Here is an 18682-nt window from a genome sequence, read left to right on the forward strand (position 1 = left end):
CCCCTGCCCGAATGCATTTGAAGTATCATCTCTTGTCTCTGAAGGGACTCCTCCAGCTTGATCCGCTCTGGAATTGCTCCCACTTTCCTCCTTCCTGCCAGTGATGATTCCTCTGAGGTCACGAAAAAAGGGACCAAAGTAGACCTTGACTGTATTTCATAATTGTTCATGCAGAAACATGCATAAGGTACCAGATGGGCCCGTCAGAAAAAAGATGATGTGCTCAGGTAGGGCAGTGGTCATTGAAAAGTACACTGAATTAACTTTCAGTTGCTTTTCTCATTATCCTCTTTGGCAAATACCGCCCATCTGGCACTATCCATATATTTGCAAATATTATCTGCCCCAGACTGACAGAGAAGGTCAAAGTCTTTTTAGGATCACAGCATGCCGAAGATTAGCTGAGAGTCCTTGAGTAACTACTAAGAGCAATGTTTGCTCACTAATGATGAGCTGTGTGTGTTATACAGTGGGGGAAGTATTCAGATCCTTACTTAAAAAGGACATAACATGCTTTTTCTGATTTTTTGTCATTTATATACTGTTATAATGTCAGATGTTGTTGTTGTTGTTGTTGCTAAGGTTGTTCCATGGGGTGCTTGAGTTTTCCACTAGTGTATGTACAGATGTATTTGTGGAGTTTATATTTCAAGTAAAGAACGAGAAAAAGACATGGAATCCTACTACTATAGTTTGTTTATGTTTCCTGTTAAAGTCTGCTAAGGGGCTAATCAGCTAATCAGAAAAGAGTGGGCTCATCGAGAGGGGTTTTTTAAAGAGACAGGAGCTAAAACGGCCTATTTCAGACAGAGGCTGAACTGAAGGGCTGCATAACAGAACACTGTAAGATAAATAAGGGTTTTTTGAACTGTAAAGCATGTAAAACTCCAGAATACAAATAGAGACCTGCAAATGTGCATGTTATGTCCTCTTTAAGTAACAGTTGCAATACAACACTGTAAAAACACTCCACTATAAATGAAAATCCTGCAATAATAATGTTACCTAAATAAAAGTACACAAGTAGTATTAGTATAATGTACTTATCGTATCAAAAGTATAAATACTAAATGCATAAAAATGTCTCCTGTAATTTGAATATTATTAGTATATAAGTATAAGTAGTTAATCAATAATATTGCATCCTGTTTTATAAGCTCATTACGAGTTTTGTATGTAAAATCTAAATTGGTAAAGATGGTAAGTACAGCTTTCAGATAAATGCAGTGGAGTAAAAAGTACAATATATCTCAATGAATTGTAAGGAAGTAGAAGTATAAAGTATAAATCACGAAATGGAAATAAATTGTACATAAGTACAGTACTTGAGTAAACGCACTTAGCTACATTTTATCACTAGAACCTGTCGACAAACACTCTTGAGAGATACTCAAAACATAAGCAGAAACTAAACATATACAGTATCTTTCTTTAGAAGGTACATGTTCAATGTGTACTTTGTAAGAGACCCCGGCCTCTTTCTCAGCAAAAAAAATCAATAAAAGACAGAAGTCTGAGTATGTATGTTATTGTTTTTTTTTTATAAACTTCGTGCAATACAGTGTTTAAGTTTATCACACATTTAGATAAACCATAATCATTTTTCTAGATATATCTATTCTCAACTACATACTATTCATATTGCCCACATAAATGCTATCTGTGTGCAGTTTTATCACATTATTCTTTTTCTGAAATGAAATCAAAGAAATGAAAATGTATAGAATCTGGAAGCGTCTGGTTGTTTTGTTTCTTCGTTACATCATGTAGCAGGGGGTGTCCATGGTTCAACCCGGATCTGCAGTCACTCGGTTTCAAAGAGAGAGAGAGAGAGAGTGGGTGGGGCGGGGTGTGGGGGGGTGGGGGGGGCCGGGGGTTGTTTACATGTGTTTACATTCTCATCAACATAAACAGAACGGGTCAGAGTTCGGACTCAGGAGTCAGCGGTCACAAAGGAAGCACAGTGAAAAGAATCTTTGGGGAGGTTAAGGGGTCGTCTCTGTGGGGACTCTGTTATTGGTCATGTGACAAAGTAGAGGAACACTAATCATGTGACCAGTTATGGGCAGGGGAGGGGCCCCGAGAATGGTGGCGCAGAGTGGGGCGGGAGGAAACCACCCAACAAGAGTCCAGGGAACAAAACACTTCAGTCAAAACCTGCCCTGCCCAAAATGCATACCATGTTTGAACAGTGGTCCCGAAAAAACATATCTATAGACTTTACAAATATATGTATGTGTAAATTACAATGTACATGTATCTTTTCAAAAGTTTTTCTCTATAGTGTTTTTTTTAAACCCCCTGAACAAACATATACATATTGTATTTTTTGCCACTGAAAGTGATGAGTTGCATGTGTCACTTTGGGACTTTTCATAGAAAAAAATGATTCGGTTTTTGTTTTTCTGCTCAGGCAGCAACCTTTACCTGATCCTGTACAAATGTATTCTATGTCTCTTTTTTCTGCTTCCTCCAGTCAGAGGTTTCTGTTAATGCCCAAGAACAAACATCTTCAACACGACTATAGCTACAAGTACTACTGTTAACACTGATTAGAATGAAATAAGACTAACAGAGGCCCATAGAAAACTCAGACTCATAACAATGAAGTTGGTCAGTTGTCTCAGTCACTCACATTATTGTTGCATTTCTTTCGGTATCAATATTGGAAGACAATTTACAGTATTCACATCTGACTTCATGTTATAAATGAAAATCATATAATTAAGGGGGTAAAAAAAATAATACAGGCTCTCATTCTCCCACATATTGTGCACACTCATGCTTGACATTTGACACAGTTACACACAGCTCACTGAATGTCCCAGTGGCTCTGCATGGAAGAAATTCACAGTTAAAGTCGTTGAGATCTAAAATTAGAGTGAAAAAAAAAAAAACCCAAACATGAAAATTAAATTTTCATTCCAAACTATGGTGTTTGCAGATACATCTAGCCTGTAATAACACTAAGAATAATCACAACAACAATTTACATTAATGATGATCTGGTTAAATTAGCAGTAATATTGCACAAAAAAATATGTGAAACATTTTCATAATAGCCCAAGGTTAATTGCGTTTGATCATTAACAAAATAAATCATTTCTAGCACATTAAAATATCAAAATAGTTTCATTGTGAAAGTTCATTGTTGTTGTTATTATCGCTCTGTTATTACTCTTCTTCTTTTTGTTCTCAGTGAGATTGAGTAGACTAAATAACAGTGAACATGGAGGGAGAGATATAACATTTCACCTGCATGTCTGTCTTTCTATGCGTCTCCTGTTAAGCCACACAAACACAGTGCTCCTCTCTATCCTCCCTCTTTCACTACTTCCCATCCTCCTCGTCTCCCTTCCTCCTTGCCTCCCCCTCTCATATGCTCTCTCTACACAGGCGTTGTCTTCCTATTGAGGGTGTTAGAGTTGCTCTCCCTGTCTCCCTTCAGCCTGTCCAGAGTCCCCATCCCTCGCTCCCTGTCTACTGTGGATGAGGTGAAAGGTGGGGGGCCAGAGCCCACTGAGTTGGGCATTGGCGCATTGGAGTTGGAAGAATTGGAAGGGTTGTGGGACTTAAGCGAGGGAAGTGTACCACTCATCATCACTCCCCCTCCACCTCCATCCTTTGGGAAGCAGTTGTGGAGTTGGTAGAGTGTGGCCCTGTCCACCGTTCCATACATGGGCGGCAAACCCCCGAGTTTAGGGTCGCGAGACAACGTGTAGAGGGAGATGTCGCCTCCAGCCAGGGCCGTGTGGGAGCGAGAGTGGGGGTTAGGCAACGTGGACACTGAGATAGGACCCTGGGAAAGCAGCGCAGATGGTGGGAGGCCAAAGTTCTTGCCCCCACCTCCCCCGACAGGTGAAGGGTCTCGGGAGCGAGAGGGGTCGGTGGAGCGGGACGAGGAGCGGGACCTGCGGCGGAAGCGGTAGCTGGGCAGACGGAGCATGGCGTGCGTGGTGCTCTTGAAAATGTCGGTGCGCGAGCGGCAGCGCAGCTCCTTGTTCTTCTCGATGTAGATGTTGACAGCCAGTACCCCCACCATCTCAGCCATGATGAAGGAAAGGCCTCCGAAGTAAAAGGACCAACCGTAGGAGTACTGCCACTTCTTATCCTCGTCCTTCTTGGGAGAGATGTCCCCCAGTGCAGCCGAGATGTACACAATCACACCAATAATGTTGCTCAGACCTGAGAGAGCACAGAAATACTGTATTTACACAAGAGCTAAACAAACTCAGACAGACTGACTTACTATTCTAATAAACAAATTCATGTGACATGCTATTTTCAATTAAGATAACTGGCAAGATGAGGGATGAATGTTAAAATCTCATCATTAAACTGACATAAGAGCCTAAACACAACGCGATACTCCCAAACAATTCATAAAAACTGTTATGGCAAGTAATATTCCCCAGACCACGACTTGCACATGCACATAGACTTCCACACAAGCAGACACACACATACAAGCACAGATACATATAATATCTACCCACAGATGCACATACAATATCGTTAAGTTACCTGCAGCCACGAAGAGAATTCCCGCCCCCAGGATGATGTTCCTTTTGCTCTTATAGAAACGACTAGCAGCGATGCACACCCCTCCCATTAGCAGCAGGATGGCACTGAGGATGGGGAAGATGTTGGAAGCCCTGACTACCCCTGCACCGAGGAGAGAGTAATGGTTAACAGCCAAAACAAGAGAGAGAATTTTCTTGAGAAACCCTCGCCCATCTGTTACTGTAGAGCAGAATAAACAAAGTAATAACCACAAATGATTAACTAATACTTCTTAACCCATGTTTGGACAGTGCGAGGATGTAGAGTAATAGGCATAAAGAAAATAAAAATGTTGCTCTATTAGAAATATACACAAAATTCTTGGTGGAGAAATTAATTACTGAGTTCCCGGCACACAATTGAATCAAACCCTTCCCATGTGGCCTTTAGTGCTTTCAGGAGGTCTGCCAACCATGCAAACACACACACACACACACACACACACATTAACACTCCTCTCTCATCTAGGACAACTAGGCCACAAGAGAGAAAATGCCACCTAAATGCCAGCAAAATGCCTCTGCAACATTGTAAACAGAACACGAGCTTTTCTCTATGTATGCACGGGAACACATGTAGCATATCATAGAGCAGAATGATATCACTGCAGGGCACTGAGTGCAAACTAGGGCACCCCATCTCCACTGACTTTCAGTACACATTGTCACATGTTTATTTCTTGCTGAGATAATCTGTTGAGGAATGAGCAATAAAACAGCCAGATTAAAATCAGTTTTAGGCTTATTTTCTTTTTTTTTTTTTCAGGCTTATCACGACTTCCATGCCATTCATCATCCATGCCTAGTAATGCTGGTGTTGACTTACGTAGGACGTACTCTGCCCCGTCATGGTCAAAGTCTGCATCCTCTGGGAAGTGGTTGATCTGAGAACACACTCCTCTCTTCACTCCTGAGATGTAACAGGAGAAACAGGGGTGACCAGACACAACAAAAGAACAAAAGAAGAACTCAAAGAGAACAGCAAATATCCTCCTGAGAGACAAAGTGACACCTAAGCACGTTCATATCTGTGCCATAAAACTCTTTTTTTTTTTTAAACTTCACATACATATAAAGAACATCACAAAGGTTAATGGCTCCTCTAGGAAATGCAAGTTAGCAATGCGCAGTCTCCACACACATTCAGTACATACACACATCGAAATACATACAAGTATGCAGACACAGTGGCAGACAGATAACTACCCGCCGGGGTCTTGCATGTAGACAGACAGACGAACGGAGGGACGCACGTACGATGATGACAGCACACCACTGTTGCTGATGGATGGATTGTGAGAAAGATGGAGTGATGGGATGAAGAGACACAGACGGAGGGAGAGACGGACAGATGCGGGGTGAGCTGGTCTCTTTCTCACAGCTCTTATATTTCCACAGGTTGGTCTGTAAAGAAACAGATGGAGGTACAAAGGGGCGGGACGTCAGTTGAGCCACACGGATCACTGTTATCTTCTGCAGACACAGGCTCAACAGACTTCAGACTGTTTCAGGTGGTCCTCATACACATTCAAGGCATTTTCTTGAAACAGTAATGTAAGCACATGTTTTCCTGAATGACTTACTGCATCTAAACCACTGCATCTCCACCAGCAACTCATAACATGACATAAAAGTAGCCCTAATAGCTGGGTTGTCCTCACAAGTTTATATGCTTGATGAAAAAAAACCCCTACAGAACTGAGAAAGAAATCATTGACAGGTTATTCAGAGCAACCCCACACTCAGTAAACCTGCAGAAGAGCCAGAGAGAAGGACACATCTCTATCCACAGCATAATGTGCCACCCACCCGTGGGCATAAATCTTTTAGAGCTAGCATGTCCTGCATTTCCACTCCAGCTACACCTCACTGCATCACTGCACGACTACTGAGCGTCCGTCTTGGCTGAATACTCCACAGACATCAAGGATAGTTGACCTCTAAGCCATGCCAAGAAACTGTCAGCTTTACTGCACTGCAATGTGAGAGAAAAGACTGAAAGAGAGGGGAAACTACAAGGCGGGGAAGAAGAAGAGGAGAAACCAGTGAAAGATGAAATATAACGTTTGGGGGAGTGAAACAGAGGGATAGTAAGAGTGAGGCAATGGAGGGAGTGGGTGGGGGTGCACTGCAGTAGTGCTGCAAGGGCTATAGCTTATCTCTAATTGGCTGCTTTGCTATCAGGAAGCTTAGAGATGAGGACAAATTAGCTTTGTACAATGACCAAGCCCAGGATGGGCCGGGGACGCTTTACGAGTAGAGCCAAGCAGGTTTTCCTGGAGACAGACGAACCTCTACCGCAAAAGGCACAGATCGTTAACTCACACCACCCCTTTGGTTGTAGCTGCTTCACTGTTCACTCTGTCCCAGCCTTTACTAGCCTTTGAGTGTCAGCCAGGCAGTGTAATGTATAATGAATTAGTGGCTTGTGTTGCAGTGACAAACTGAAAATTGAGAGATGCCATTTTCTGTATCCTCTGTCACTTGGAACAAGAAGTCGATGGGTGGCGGGGTGAACACGGGCCTTTGTTTCAACATTTGGATAAAATTACTGCAGCCTGAATCAAAGACAATGATTAATGGATTATTCTGAGTGAGGGTTACGCTTCAGTATCATGCAATTATCCTGCAATTATGCAAAATTGTTTTCTTGTCACTGTGGCACGGTCCAACAAATACCAGTGGAATGTGTGTGTTGATGCTAATAATGATTACTTAAGTTTGCTGATGTCAAGTGAAAGACTGACACTGCTGAACTTCAGTCAGTCAATATATTTCTGCTTCAAAGCTTTGACATTGCCACAAGGCGAGAGGTTTTCATTCCACAGCAATGAGTTCAGTTCAGTTGGATTCATAATCACTACCCCCAGTGTCCAACACCACTAATTCAATTTTGGTGAGTGTTAAACAGTCAAATACTTGTCACAGCAGAGGCTGATTACAACAAAGTCTAAATACAGAACTCTCCATCTCTACAGTGTGCTGTAATGAACTCCTCATGTTTGGATGAGCTGTACACCGTACACAGTTTATCAGTAACTCCATCTGCTGTCTACATAGCAGCAGATAAAGAGTCCAGTTTCTGTCCCCCCCCCCCCCCCCCCCCCCCCCCGACTCCAAGCTGGGCATCACTTCAAGTCACACAAATCCCAAACCCTCAGAGCTCAATTTGAATTATTCCACTGGGAAAATACTATCCATTCCCTCTTGCCTGAGATAAGAAAACGAAGACTAGAAAGAATGCATAAAGGACAAGATTGACATTTTGGGAAATATGTTTATTTGCATTCTTGCTGAGAGTTAGATAAAAAGATGGATACCACTCTCATGTCTAAATATGAAGCCTGGCAACATCATGATGATGACTAGACTCCAAGAAGTGACTGAGCCTGGCCAAGAAGTAGTCTGATACATAACCCCCCCGTAAAACCACAACATCTCGTTTTAACCCTTTGGTATTTGTACGCAATAAACAAACTTTAAAGGTGCTGGTAGATGGATTTTGTTACCTTTAGCCGGGTTTACTGTGGTAACGATCTTCTCATCTAACTCTGCAAGTATATTTCCCAAAATGTCTAAACTATTCCTTTAAATTTTTTTAGTCACATTAAATCCTCAGTGCACTCTGCTTTATTTCTCCTACTCAACCTTAGATAACAACAAATCCTGGGAACAACAAGATCTAGTCTGCCCAGATTTGGATCTACTTAAATGCTAAATGGCTAGAAAGTAACCAAAGCTGCATTGCTTTATGTCAGTTTTTCCTGCACCCTTCTAACTGAAATTAACAACCAAAGCACACTTGTTCACATGCATCTTCATCAACCCAAATCCCACCCATACACCCAAGATGTCTCCCACAACATCTTCACTACCTTCCAGGCAGCATATCCTCCAGAGTCCAGAGTGGGTGAGCGCCCCAGGGTCCTTCTTGTCCTTGTTATGGGGGTCATCCTGGGTGACGTTGGCTGTGCTGTTGCAGATGAGGGCACGGGAGTACAGCCAGTAGTCCGTCCCTATTGCCACCGTCATCAGGCCGAAGGCAGCGAATGCCCCCACGGTGGTGAGAAGGATCTGGATCCCCTTCTCACACACCATGCCTTGAGAGAGAAAGAAAGGAGGAGGAAGGGAGGGAAACAGAAGAGGAAAAGGGTGGATATTAGCGGTGCAAAAGAGGAAGAAGAGAAGGCAAACAAGAATTTATCATGCAGTTAGAGATTGAGGAAGAATGGTAGAATAACCAAGCAAGAGTGTATTTATAATCATAGATAAAGTGCAGTTTATTAAAAAAAAAACAGACAGAAAACATGTAGGTGAGATGATGAGGGGCACGATGATGTGAAGGGAACAGGTGGGAGGAAGAGAGGGAGGCAGTAAGAAAAGTGAATAGGAGGCGGATGTGGGAGGTGCACAAGTGGCTCTATGATGTGTCCTTGGAGGAGAGTTGGATGACTCTGCTGACTCCGCTTAACAAGACAGAATTGATGTGAAACACAACAGATCACACCCTCCCAATCTCAGTCTACTCCATATTCATGACCCTGACACCGTTCTCCCCCTCAGAATCAGCAGGGCTGGACATGAATGCATAAACACACACACAACACACACAAACACACAGCTATCATGAGATCACCTTGTACCCATGAAAGTCTTTATTAGAAAGGCGATGTGGATGCATTTTCGCATGCACGCTCCCACACAAATAACATTATCAGATCAGATTGACCCATGCATGTCTGAGCTGCTACAAGTCAGCAGCCTTCAGTCGCTACTGTAAACTACATATTCTCTTCTACTTCCAACACTAGAAGTTTCCCTTTCACACTGATGAAACTGATACTGACAGAGACTGTAATAGAGTGAAGCAATATCTAACGCAAAGTGTGACAAGCAGAGACTTACCTGACGGCGAGTTTCTATCCTTCGACTCAATTTTGAAATCTTTCTTTTCCTCGTCAGTGAAGAACGTGCTGTCCCCTCAATCCGGACAGCATCCATCGACTGTTTTCACCCGCTCCCTTCTCTCCTTCGTGCGCTTCTATCTCTTTCTCTCTCTCTTTCTGTCTTCCTTTCTCAATGGAAAACTGGTGCCGGTGGAGGTTGTGGCTTGGACGGTTGTCCTGTTCTCCGTCCGTCCTTTGTTAGCAGAAAGCTTGCACCAGAGAACCCATGGTTACTCCTCTGCTGCTGCACATGAAATAAAGCAGAGGACAGGGACACTTAGCATTTTATTAGTTCATTTAGTAGTTTTAGGCCCTGACGTTGTGGATGAAAACAGAATAGCCGGGATTTAAAATGAAATAGAAAACCATTGTCTGTGTATATTCTCCACAACACAATCTTTTAGATTCATTTATTTACAGTTAGGCTGACAAATCTGTTGACATGTTTCAGCAGAAAGCCTTCCTAAGAGCATGTATGACAGTAGTGAGATGTCTGTTTTGGCTGCACTGCAACAGCAGGGCCAACCCTACAAACTTGAATGTCTGTCCGTTATTGAGTCACTCACTGACTGACCGACTGAGTGATAAAGTTACACTATTGGTCGGCTGAAATCAGCCGAATGCCGCTGAAGCTTGGGACAGCCATGTATCCCACAATGCTTTTCGCACCAAATGGTGGTGATGGCGGAGATTGTGAGCCAGGCCAAAAGCTGTTGTAAATTTCGCTGTAGGACTGTTAATATGTCACTTTATTAAGTTTTAATATTTTTTCAGGCGAGAAAGTAACCATTTAGATTCCCAATATGTGGTCAGTTTATCCAAATAACGCCTATTTGGAAATTTGTTCCAACGTTTTTCGAGATGTGATGAGCCACTGGCCGGGTGCCAGCCAGTCATCTCAGCTGCTGGCAGTCCGAATCCCGAGATGACCAGCCAGACAAGGTCCGTTGTCAACCCAAGGCAGAGTCGGACTGGCCTTTCCTGAGCATGGGAGAAATCCCGGTGGGCCGGTCGCTATGTGGGCCACTTGAGCAGCCCGTTATAAAATACAAGAGCCTCTTTTATCTTTTCCCTTGATGTCACCAAACATTTAATTTCTTGTTTAGACAGGCTTTATAACTTTATCTGTAAAAATAAGCCACACAAGGATAAAAAGGAGGTCTGTGTCTGTGTCTCTAACTGAAGGAGGTCTTAACGTTTTGGACTTTTCCTGATTCAACCATATTATCAAAATGAACTGGATCAAAAGTTTCTGAAAGATCCAGATAGCATGTAGAATATTATCCCACACACAAAAAGTAGATGGTCTTAATTTTTTTTATTAATGTGCCCTTACAGTATACTGTTAGTAAACTCAGTATCAAACTCTCCAACTGTCAGAGACAAGCTCTTATGTGTTGGTCTCTTCTATATCAGCACAACTACTCTCCTCACAAATGTTTTTTATGGAATAATGTCAATATCATATACAGAAACAAATCATTATTTTTTGAAAATTGGTTTAACAACATTTTATTAAATAGCTGTAAAACAGTATCTTGAAAAGCACTCTGTAAATAAAATGTATTAAATATATTACAATGTAAGATTTTTTGCTTGAAAAAATGACAAACGATTAAAGGATGATTAAAATAGTTGTAATTTTCTGTCAATCAACTAATCAACCTACTATCTATGATCTACTAATTGTTTCAGCTGTAAAACTGTATGATCTTTATTGCAAAGAGGCCAAACTGTATAATTAGAAATATAATCATTTTACACTACAGATGCTTCTTTTTAATGCTGCAGAGCTTTGCTGTTCCTGTGTTTGAGCAGATTGAGTAATTATAGTAGTGACAGTATTAAAGGCTAAAGACAGAATGACTCTAGAGCGAGTTGTACTGCATCTAGTCTGAATAAGAGGAGCAAGAGGGGGAGGCAGAGAGGACCAACCCGACATTGTTACCATAGCAACATTGAATTCCAAAGTCTGGATCAGCATAGAGCGAGGGGGGGAAAAGGAGAGGGGCAGGCGATAGATAGAGGGAGAAAGAGGCAGAGAGAGCAAAGCAGAGAGAACAGAGATGGGAAAAAGAGGCAGAAATGAAGGGGGAATATTTCAAGTCACTACCATGAGTGTTGACTCTGAGACCCAGACAGACAGACAGACAGACAGACAGACAGACAGACAGACAGACAGACCAGTGCGCTAATGCTCTATCAATAGATATGTGTGTGTGTGTGTGTGTGTGTGTGTGTGACCACTGCGACATAGATGCTCCCGGACACACACACACACACACATGTGCACACACAAATACACATGAATATGCCATTGGTTACTGGAGAGGGAATGAGAGGTTAACCCCTCTTTTGCTCAATAAATAAAGAAGAAAATATGATATGATGAAGCAGCACACATTATTCTACAAACATGATTTAGCAGACATAATGCAGTGCAGTCAGGTCTGTTAATATTTGATGATGCAATATGGCACCGTGATCAAAATAGGTTACATCCTGTTTGCATTGTGAGACCCAAAACAGAGCTGCCTAAGAGACAGAAGGAGAGATGGAAGGAGAGACGGTGTGTTGTGTGTGTGTTTTTTTATGTGTGTGCACATTTCCTCCTCAGTGCATCTGAGGATGGGACTAGTCCAATCTTATTGAATCCCAGTAATGTTCCCCTCAGCTCCCCTCAGTTAGACAGTTAGCCTCGTATCTCTGCGTTCAGGCTCCTTATTATGTAAACTGTCAAACGACACCACCACAGCGTGGCTTATTTATACATTGTGGGTGCATACTGTATGTGCAAGCAAACAAGTGAATGTGATTGTGCATGTGTGTGTTTGTGCGTCGTATGACCTTCCAACCCTATCAACATACTGCCTCTCCCTGAGGAAAATACATATCTAGAAGGGATTACACTATCTCCAAGGCCTGAAAACGCAGTATGTGTATGTGTGTGTTCTTTGACTCCGGTATTTAATGAATGACCTTAACAATAACCTACTAAGTTATTCCCCTTAGCAAAAACTCCCCTGTGTAGAAGATCATAATTGCCATTTAATTATCTGTAATTTCTATTTTCCACCAATAATTAAAAAAGAGGGGAATGAGGAGCAAGTGCAAGAGAGCGTGAAAGAACAAGAGGTCAAGAAAAAAAGAAAGTGTGAGAGTTAAACTAATAATAACTAATAACTTGAGTTATAGTAACGAATTTGGTTTAACTGGAGAGAAATTTTGGGTAATTTGGGATTTAGAATACAGATGGATTTGAGAAATATAAGTACACATTTGCCTTTTTCATAATGCTGAGCTACCTTATCCTTAGTGATGCTTTTATAGTGTGTTTGGATCACTCAGGAGGACTCTGGGCCAGCCAGAGGCCAGTTAGCTTCAGTAGGACGCACTGTAGCAACACAGGCCAACAGTTTAGCTTTGGGAGCTAGTTGCTGCAGGGACCATTACGAGACCAGGCCCTCACTTGTCAGAAAACTTCAGATGTTATCAGATCTACCTGCGTGACTCATTCCCAGCATGACAGAATACCTCGCTCGTATAAAATTCAAGTGCACCCAATGAGTTGTGGCTCCAATAATTCAGCCATAAATCACACAGGAGATTTGAATTTTGTAGCAGCTGCTCCATTACCTATTCATTGCATAAATCAACTACCAAACTGCTTGTTGAATAAATGATGACATCTATATGTTATCCCACACATGTGAATGGCAACGGCCTTGTGTGAGCATGCGAGAATGTTTTCAATGTAGATACACAAGCGAGTCACACCACATTGTTGCATGTCCAGGAAATATGTCTGCTTGCCAAATAACCTAAATAAGGACTGTAGCCTGTGAAAAAAAAAATCAAGACTGTAATGTAGCAAAAATGACATGAGCTTATACTGAATGCTTGACCAAAAAAAAAAAAAAAATGCACTAGGCCTACTTATGGTGACAGCTCTAAAAATACAAGCAGCGTATTCTATTCTGAGTGCTCGATGGCAGCAGTGAACATTAAGAAAACATGCCTAAATATTCAGAGCAGTGGCTCTTGGTAGCTGAGATGATTTCCCTTCTTAATCATGAGAAAAAGCTAAACACCTGAGCTCACTGCTGAGATCCCACAGCTGGCACACACACACACACACACACAAATTTACATGCAGGCCGACACAAACACACACACACACACACACACACACACACACACACACACACACACACACACGCAGGTGCATAGAAAAAGATCAACACGCAAACAAACACTTGGCGTGCAAGCACATATGCAGCCTCAAACCCCCCACTACTGTCAAAATGATGACAATAAAATCATAAAATAGGTCATCTTTAAAAAGGCACTTCAAAGCATAGCAGAATTTCCATTAAGCTCGTGTGAAGAGTCCACCAAGATCCTCAGACTGCATGTGACCAAAGTCCCTGCCTGTCTGAGCAGAACAGCCTGAGGAGGCAGTGACAGCAACACCTTGGTCTAAGAGGCTCCCAAAATAAAGTGTCTCTGGATGACCGGACACTCATGAACCCATGAACATATGCTTAAACACATGTGCACGTGCAAGCACGCACGCACGCACATGCATAAAAACACTCATACTCCACTGAGAAAGAACTCTCTAAGTGCAGATCTGAGACAAAGAAAACCCTTGAAATTTATTGTTTTTATACAGAAACAAGTGTCTTAATTTATTATCCTGCCATATAAATGCAACAGAGGAGAAAGAAATTAACTGAATACTTGCAGCTACTCAGAAAAGACAGTGGTCCTTAATAAAGACAGCAGGGCTTCTCTTGATCTACTGTGGCTTGGATTGTGCCTCATTTGTACATTGCTTTGGACAAAAGCATCAGCCAAATAAATCCATGTAAATGTTAACTAATGATTTTTTTTCATTTTAATCTATAAAATGTCCAATTTTAGACAAAGTGACAAATATCGATCACCGTTTGTTCAAAGTGACATCCCAGAATAGCTTGTTTCATGCAACCCACTGCCCAAAATCAAAACAAAGAGCAGAAAAGCAGAAACATTTCACATGTGAGAAGCCAGAATCAGCAAATATTTGGTATTTTTGTTTGATAAATGTCAATTAATTAATTGATTAATTGACAAATCGTTTCAGCACTAACAACACCTACTCTATGTTTCCATAGAAGAGGCTGCAACTCAAAATTTGAGCAATCTCAATCACACAAGCCAGTGGTTCCCAAACATTTTGGCTTCTGACACATTACACTGAAGTATGTTTACTTGCTAACTTGTCACAGGTTTCATAGGTCTCTGATGGGGTCCGTGCAATCAAAGAGTTATTTTTCCTTCCCAGTATGTTTTATGTGAATGCTTTTAGAGGCGTGAAGATGTTAAGTTTTACAGTGATTCACAATCAAAAAACAAAGATTAGATAAAGTGTAGCATTATTATGTTTCATGCGTTCCTATCCTGTTAATCATCTCGCAGCCTCTCAGATTTATCTTGTGGAAACTGATCAACTGACTGATAAATCCTGTTAAAAATGCTGGTGAAGTTGTGTCCAGTGAACTTAGTTTTTAAATGATAATATTCACATATGAGACTTTCACACATGCAAACTTACAGATATACACATCCTGTTTCTTATCAGTGAAGAGGCTTTGGTCACAGGTCCCACATTGTGCCTCCAGTCCAGTGAGCATGCCTGCCTGTCAAACACTGTGTCTGTTGTGTGTTTACGCTGCACGCTGCTGAACAGACGGGGCCGTACAATATATCACTGACACGATATGGTTCAATCACAGGCTCTTACAACTCTGCTCTCAAAGGCTGCGCTAACTTGCGTGAAGCACTTAAAAACACCAAAGCTGGGGGTTAATTGATGCACGGGTCACAGCCGGTGAGACAGGAATCAATTAGAAAAGCTTTGGATAAAAGCCTCTGCACACTGGAATTATAAACAATGTTGTGTACTGAATCAGCAGGATCTCCAAATACAGCCAGCCATGAGTGCAAGCCATGATTTGCACTCACTAAGGTACAATAATACATTCATGTTTACTTTGTCAAGTACAATAAATATGCAAGGGTTTGTATTTGAAGAAGGTACAAAGTGATTGAACATTGTATGTTTATTATTAGATTTGTTATGGGACCCTGATATTATATATTTAAACTGAGGTATCTGTGTCTGTTCCTCTCAAACAGTGCTGGGTTTCCTCGTGATCCCCGTCTGAAGAGAGGAAGGAACACTGTGAAGCCTTAGACCATCAAGAAAATTGCAGCAGAGGCATTGATCCTCTGAACAATAGCTACAATAGCTACATGACAGATGTGATGATCATTGCAGAATTGCCTCTCCTCAGAGAGAGAAACAAGAGAGTGAGAAAGAGACGGACAGACCTGACCACCAACCAGAATTAGAGTGAAACAGCAAAAGACGAAACAAGCGGAGACATTCAGAAGTTACAGAGATTCTTTTTTTTTCTGATATTTCTGGACCACTCGCGCATTAGATGATAATGATTTGGCCGGCGCTAGAAAACAACTAGAGTCTGTGTGGGCTACGCACTGATATTGACTGCAATGAGTCACCTAACAGCGTAAACAGCAGATTGTAGAGCTGGCTGAGAGGTTTTGAAAGTAATCCAAAATCCACAGAGACAATCATTAAGGTCACACACACATCACACACATAGTGCAGGCGGTTTACCACGTGGGAAGTGGAGGGGGTGTGACCAGCAGACGGCCGGGGGCCAACCACACCTCAAAGAAAGATTCACTGATCATTGATAGAAAGATGACAATGACAGAAATACAAAAAATATATATGTACTTCCTTTCTTTTCGTTTGATTTGTAACTGCTCATAATTAATCTTAAAGGCCCTTTAAGGTGCAAGAATGAGCAAATTTCAAAAATATAATGTCATGAAAAGCCATAATCCAGCAGTTATTGTTCAGATCAATTGCTTTATGTGAAGTCCACATGTTGTAAGATGAGTATTCTCAGTCGTACAGAATGGCAATTATGCAATTACCGTTTTTATCTCCTATTATAGTAAAATTTTAGCTCACAATCGCTGCCCACGTTCTAACACCAGCACTTTACTTGATGAGGGAGACGATTTAAATATATTTAAAAGTTTAACTTAATCCCTGTGTCACTGCCCACATCAAGTGGATCTGCATTACAGCCTTAAAAGCAGGTGGAAAGGAAAAGCCTGTTCCCCAAAGTGAAGGGAGGCAGCAACTAAATCCACAGCTCAGCAGGTAAACGCATGTGCTGTAGTCACTAAAACCGCAAGTGACCAGTGACTGCTCCAGCTGGTTATTTCACATCAGGTAATCATAAAACACACAAACAAACAAACAAACAATAAACATTCAGAGTTGTACCTGACACGGGCTGCAGCTCCGGAGATGACAGGTGTAGCTCACTACCTTGTTTTTGACTCTTGAGTGCTGCAGTGCACACTCCTAAAGCATCTCCTATTCAGACATTTCACTCCACCTTTAGCCCAGATGTGATCTGAGCTGTAATGGAAAAATGAATGATTGATAGAGCGCCAGATGTTTGCTGCCCTTTACCTCAATCCTGGACCTGATCTGTCAGAGCACAGAGCACAGGTTGGCCAGTGAGAGGAGACAGTGGGCTGAAAAAGAAAACGAAATCTTTAAAACCGCATCAGATAACATCATGTGGCCAGGTCCAACATGATGCTAAGATGTTGGCCCTGCGCTGAGAGCTGCAGAAGCTTGTGTGCAGACCAGTGATTAGACACATACAAGCTCAGAGCTACGGGGCTGAGAGCGTGCAAAGCTCAAGTATAGTGATGCGGACTGCGGTGCATTCATTAATAGAGTAGCTACACACATCACCCTGCCTGCATAAGCTATACACGGTGGAAAATGGACGCCTAGCATCAAGCGGCCGGTACAAACTCAGTGGACTGGGACACAAATCACACACATCAAGACGCACATAAAGAAAATAACTCCTGATTGTCGGATAAGTAGCCGGACAATTCAGCACATACAACAGATATATTAGTCCCAACACATGCGGTGCGGCTGCAGAGAGCGCTTCAAACGAGCTATTATAAGGGTTTCATTTGCATAATAGACGCTGCCGTCGCTAATTATAGGCCCGCTCAAAAAAGGTAGGAAAATTATAATTCAGCATTTAATCCGCGAGGTGGTAGAAGAATGAGAATTATTATCATTGTTTTTTTTTTCTTCCTCTAAATTCCTATCTACACTGTCAGTAGTGGGCTAAGTTACAGGCAACGTGAGACAAATCAATGTGGCGTGTAAATTACACCGGATGAACTGTGATCCATTAGGCTGCAAAGTGAAAACAACAGTGACACGGTGTAATTAATATCATTAAAGAAGCTTGTAGAGGTCTTACCTGCAGGCTTTCCTTTTTTGTATTTTTTTTATTTCAGAGATTTTCGCAGCGCGTCGCACTCCCAAAGAGAAGGAGATGGAGGGAAAAAAGAAGAGAGGGGGTGGACGGTGGATGGGCTAAATAACGGGTCTATCGAGGCAAATAAATAAATATATAAATAAATAAATAAATAAATAAATAGAAGAGGGGGGGTGATGAGAAAATAAGAAGCACGCGAGGGACCGGATTCTCAATTCCTGATTAGATTCAAAGCAGCCGGTGATGGAAAAAAGGGTCGAACATGCATTTAAAAAAAAAAAAAAAGAAGGCTAATACAAAACACGTCACTGAACACGGATTTGTCTACAGTGGATGTGGCCGCTGCTTGTGTGTGTACTCGGGGAGAATGCGTCTCTTCCCCCCCCCGCCCCCCACCCTCACCCTCCACCCCCACCACCACTACCACCTCCCCTCCGGTTGGACGAGCGCTCGCCTTGCCTGTCTGCTCTTCTGTTTCTCCCACACTGAGCCCGACGCAAGCAACTTGTCGCATCCCACCAAAACTCCTTAATGATGTGAGTGATGACGGATAATGTCAGAATCGACACAAGATGTAATCTACAAGATCACAGTGAAGGTTTAAACCCCCCTATCCCCAACCCCCCACCTCCTCCCGTATTGAGAGAATTGGTCTGGATGTGCTTATTGGAGCGTGCGCCGCGTGCAGGGGTGTGCGTTTGTAAGTAGCCTATTAGCCATGACATGACCAGGTTATGTATGTGTGTTATAGATGTCGATTTTTTTTTCT

General features: G+C 42.1%; 1 protein-coding gene across 4 annotated transcripts; it reads right to left on the minus strand.

Annotated features, from left to right (window-relative positions):
- Nucleotides 1-1537: 1537 nt before the first annotated feature.
- On the minus strand, nt 1538-18270 carry cacng8b (calcium channel, voltage-dependent, gamma subunit 8b). Of its 4 annotated transcripts, XM_042425103.1 has the most exons (7): nt 17896-18270; nt 16881-17137; nt 9468-9752; nt 8438-8662; nt 5389-5472; nt 4525-4665; nt 1538-4185 (listed from the first exon to the last, which is right to left on the minus strand). In XM_042425103.1, exons 4-7 carry the CDS (start codon nt 8658-8660, stop codon nt 3389-3391), a joined length of 1245 nt encoding a protein of 414 aa, XP_042281037.1. In that variant the 5' UTR covers nt 8661-8662; nt 9468-9752; nt 16881-17137; nt 17896-18270; the 3' UTR covers nt 1538-3388. The 4 variants fall into 4 exon arrangements, with proteins under 4 accessions (XP_042281037.1, XP_042281038.1, XP_042281036.1 ...); XM_042425104.1 differs by lacking the exon at nt 16881-17137 and having other exon boundaries at nt 9468-9749; XM_042425102.1 differs by lacking the exon at nt 16881-17137.
- Nucleotides 18271-18682: the final 412 nt, after the last annotated feature.

Source organism: Thunnus maccoyii, chromosome 10 (assembly GCF_910596095.1).
Source record: "Thunnus maccoyii chromosome 10, fThuMac1.1, whole genome shotgun sequence".
Lineage (NCBI taxonomy): Eukaryota > Metazoa > Chordata > Actinopteri > Scombriformes > Scombridae > Thunnus > Thunnus maccoyii.

Excerpts from the sequence above, each read along its gene's own strand:
- cacng8b (XM_042425101.1), bottom strand. The coding sequence starts at position 8,515 with ATGACCCCCATAACAAGGACAAGAAGGACCCTGGGGCGCTCACCCACT. Across the intron at positions 5,473-5,815 it reads GTGTGCTGTCATCATCGTAC|GAGTGAAGAGAGGAGTGTGT; the intron begins GTGCGTCCCTCC and ends GTTACATCTCAG. Across the intron at positions 4,186-4,524 it reads AATTCTCTTCGTGGCTGCAG|GTCTGAGCAACATTATTGGT; the intron begins GTAACTTAACGA and ends GTGCTCTCTCAG.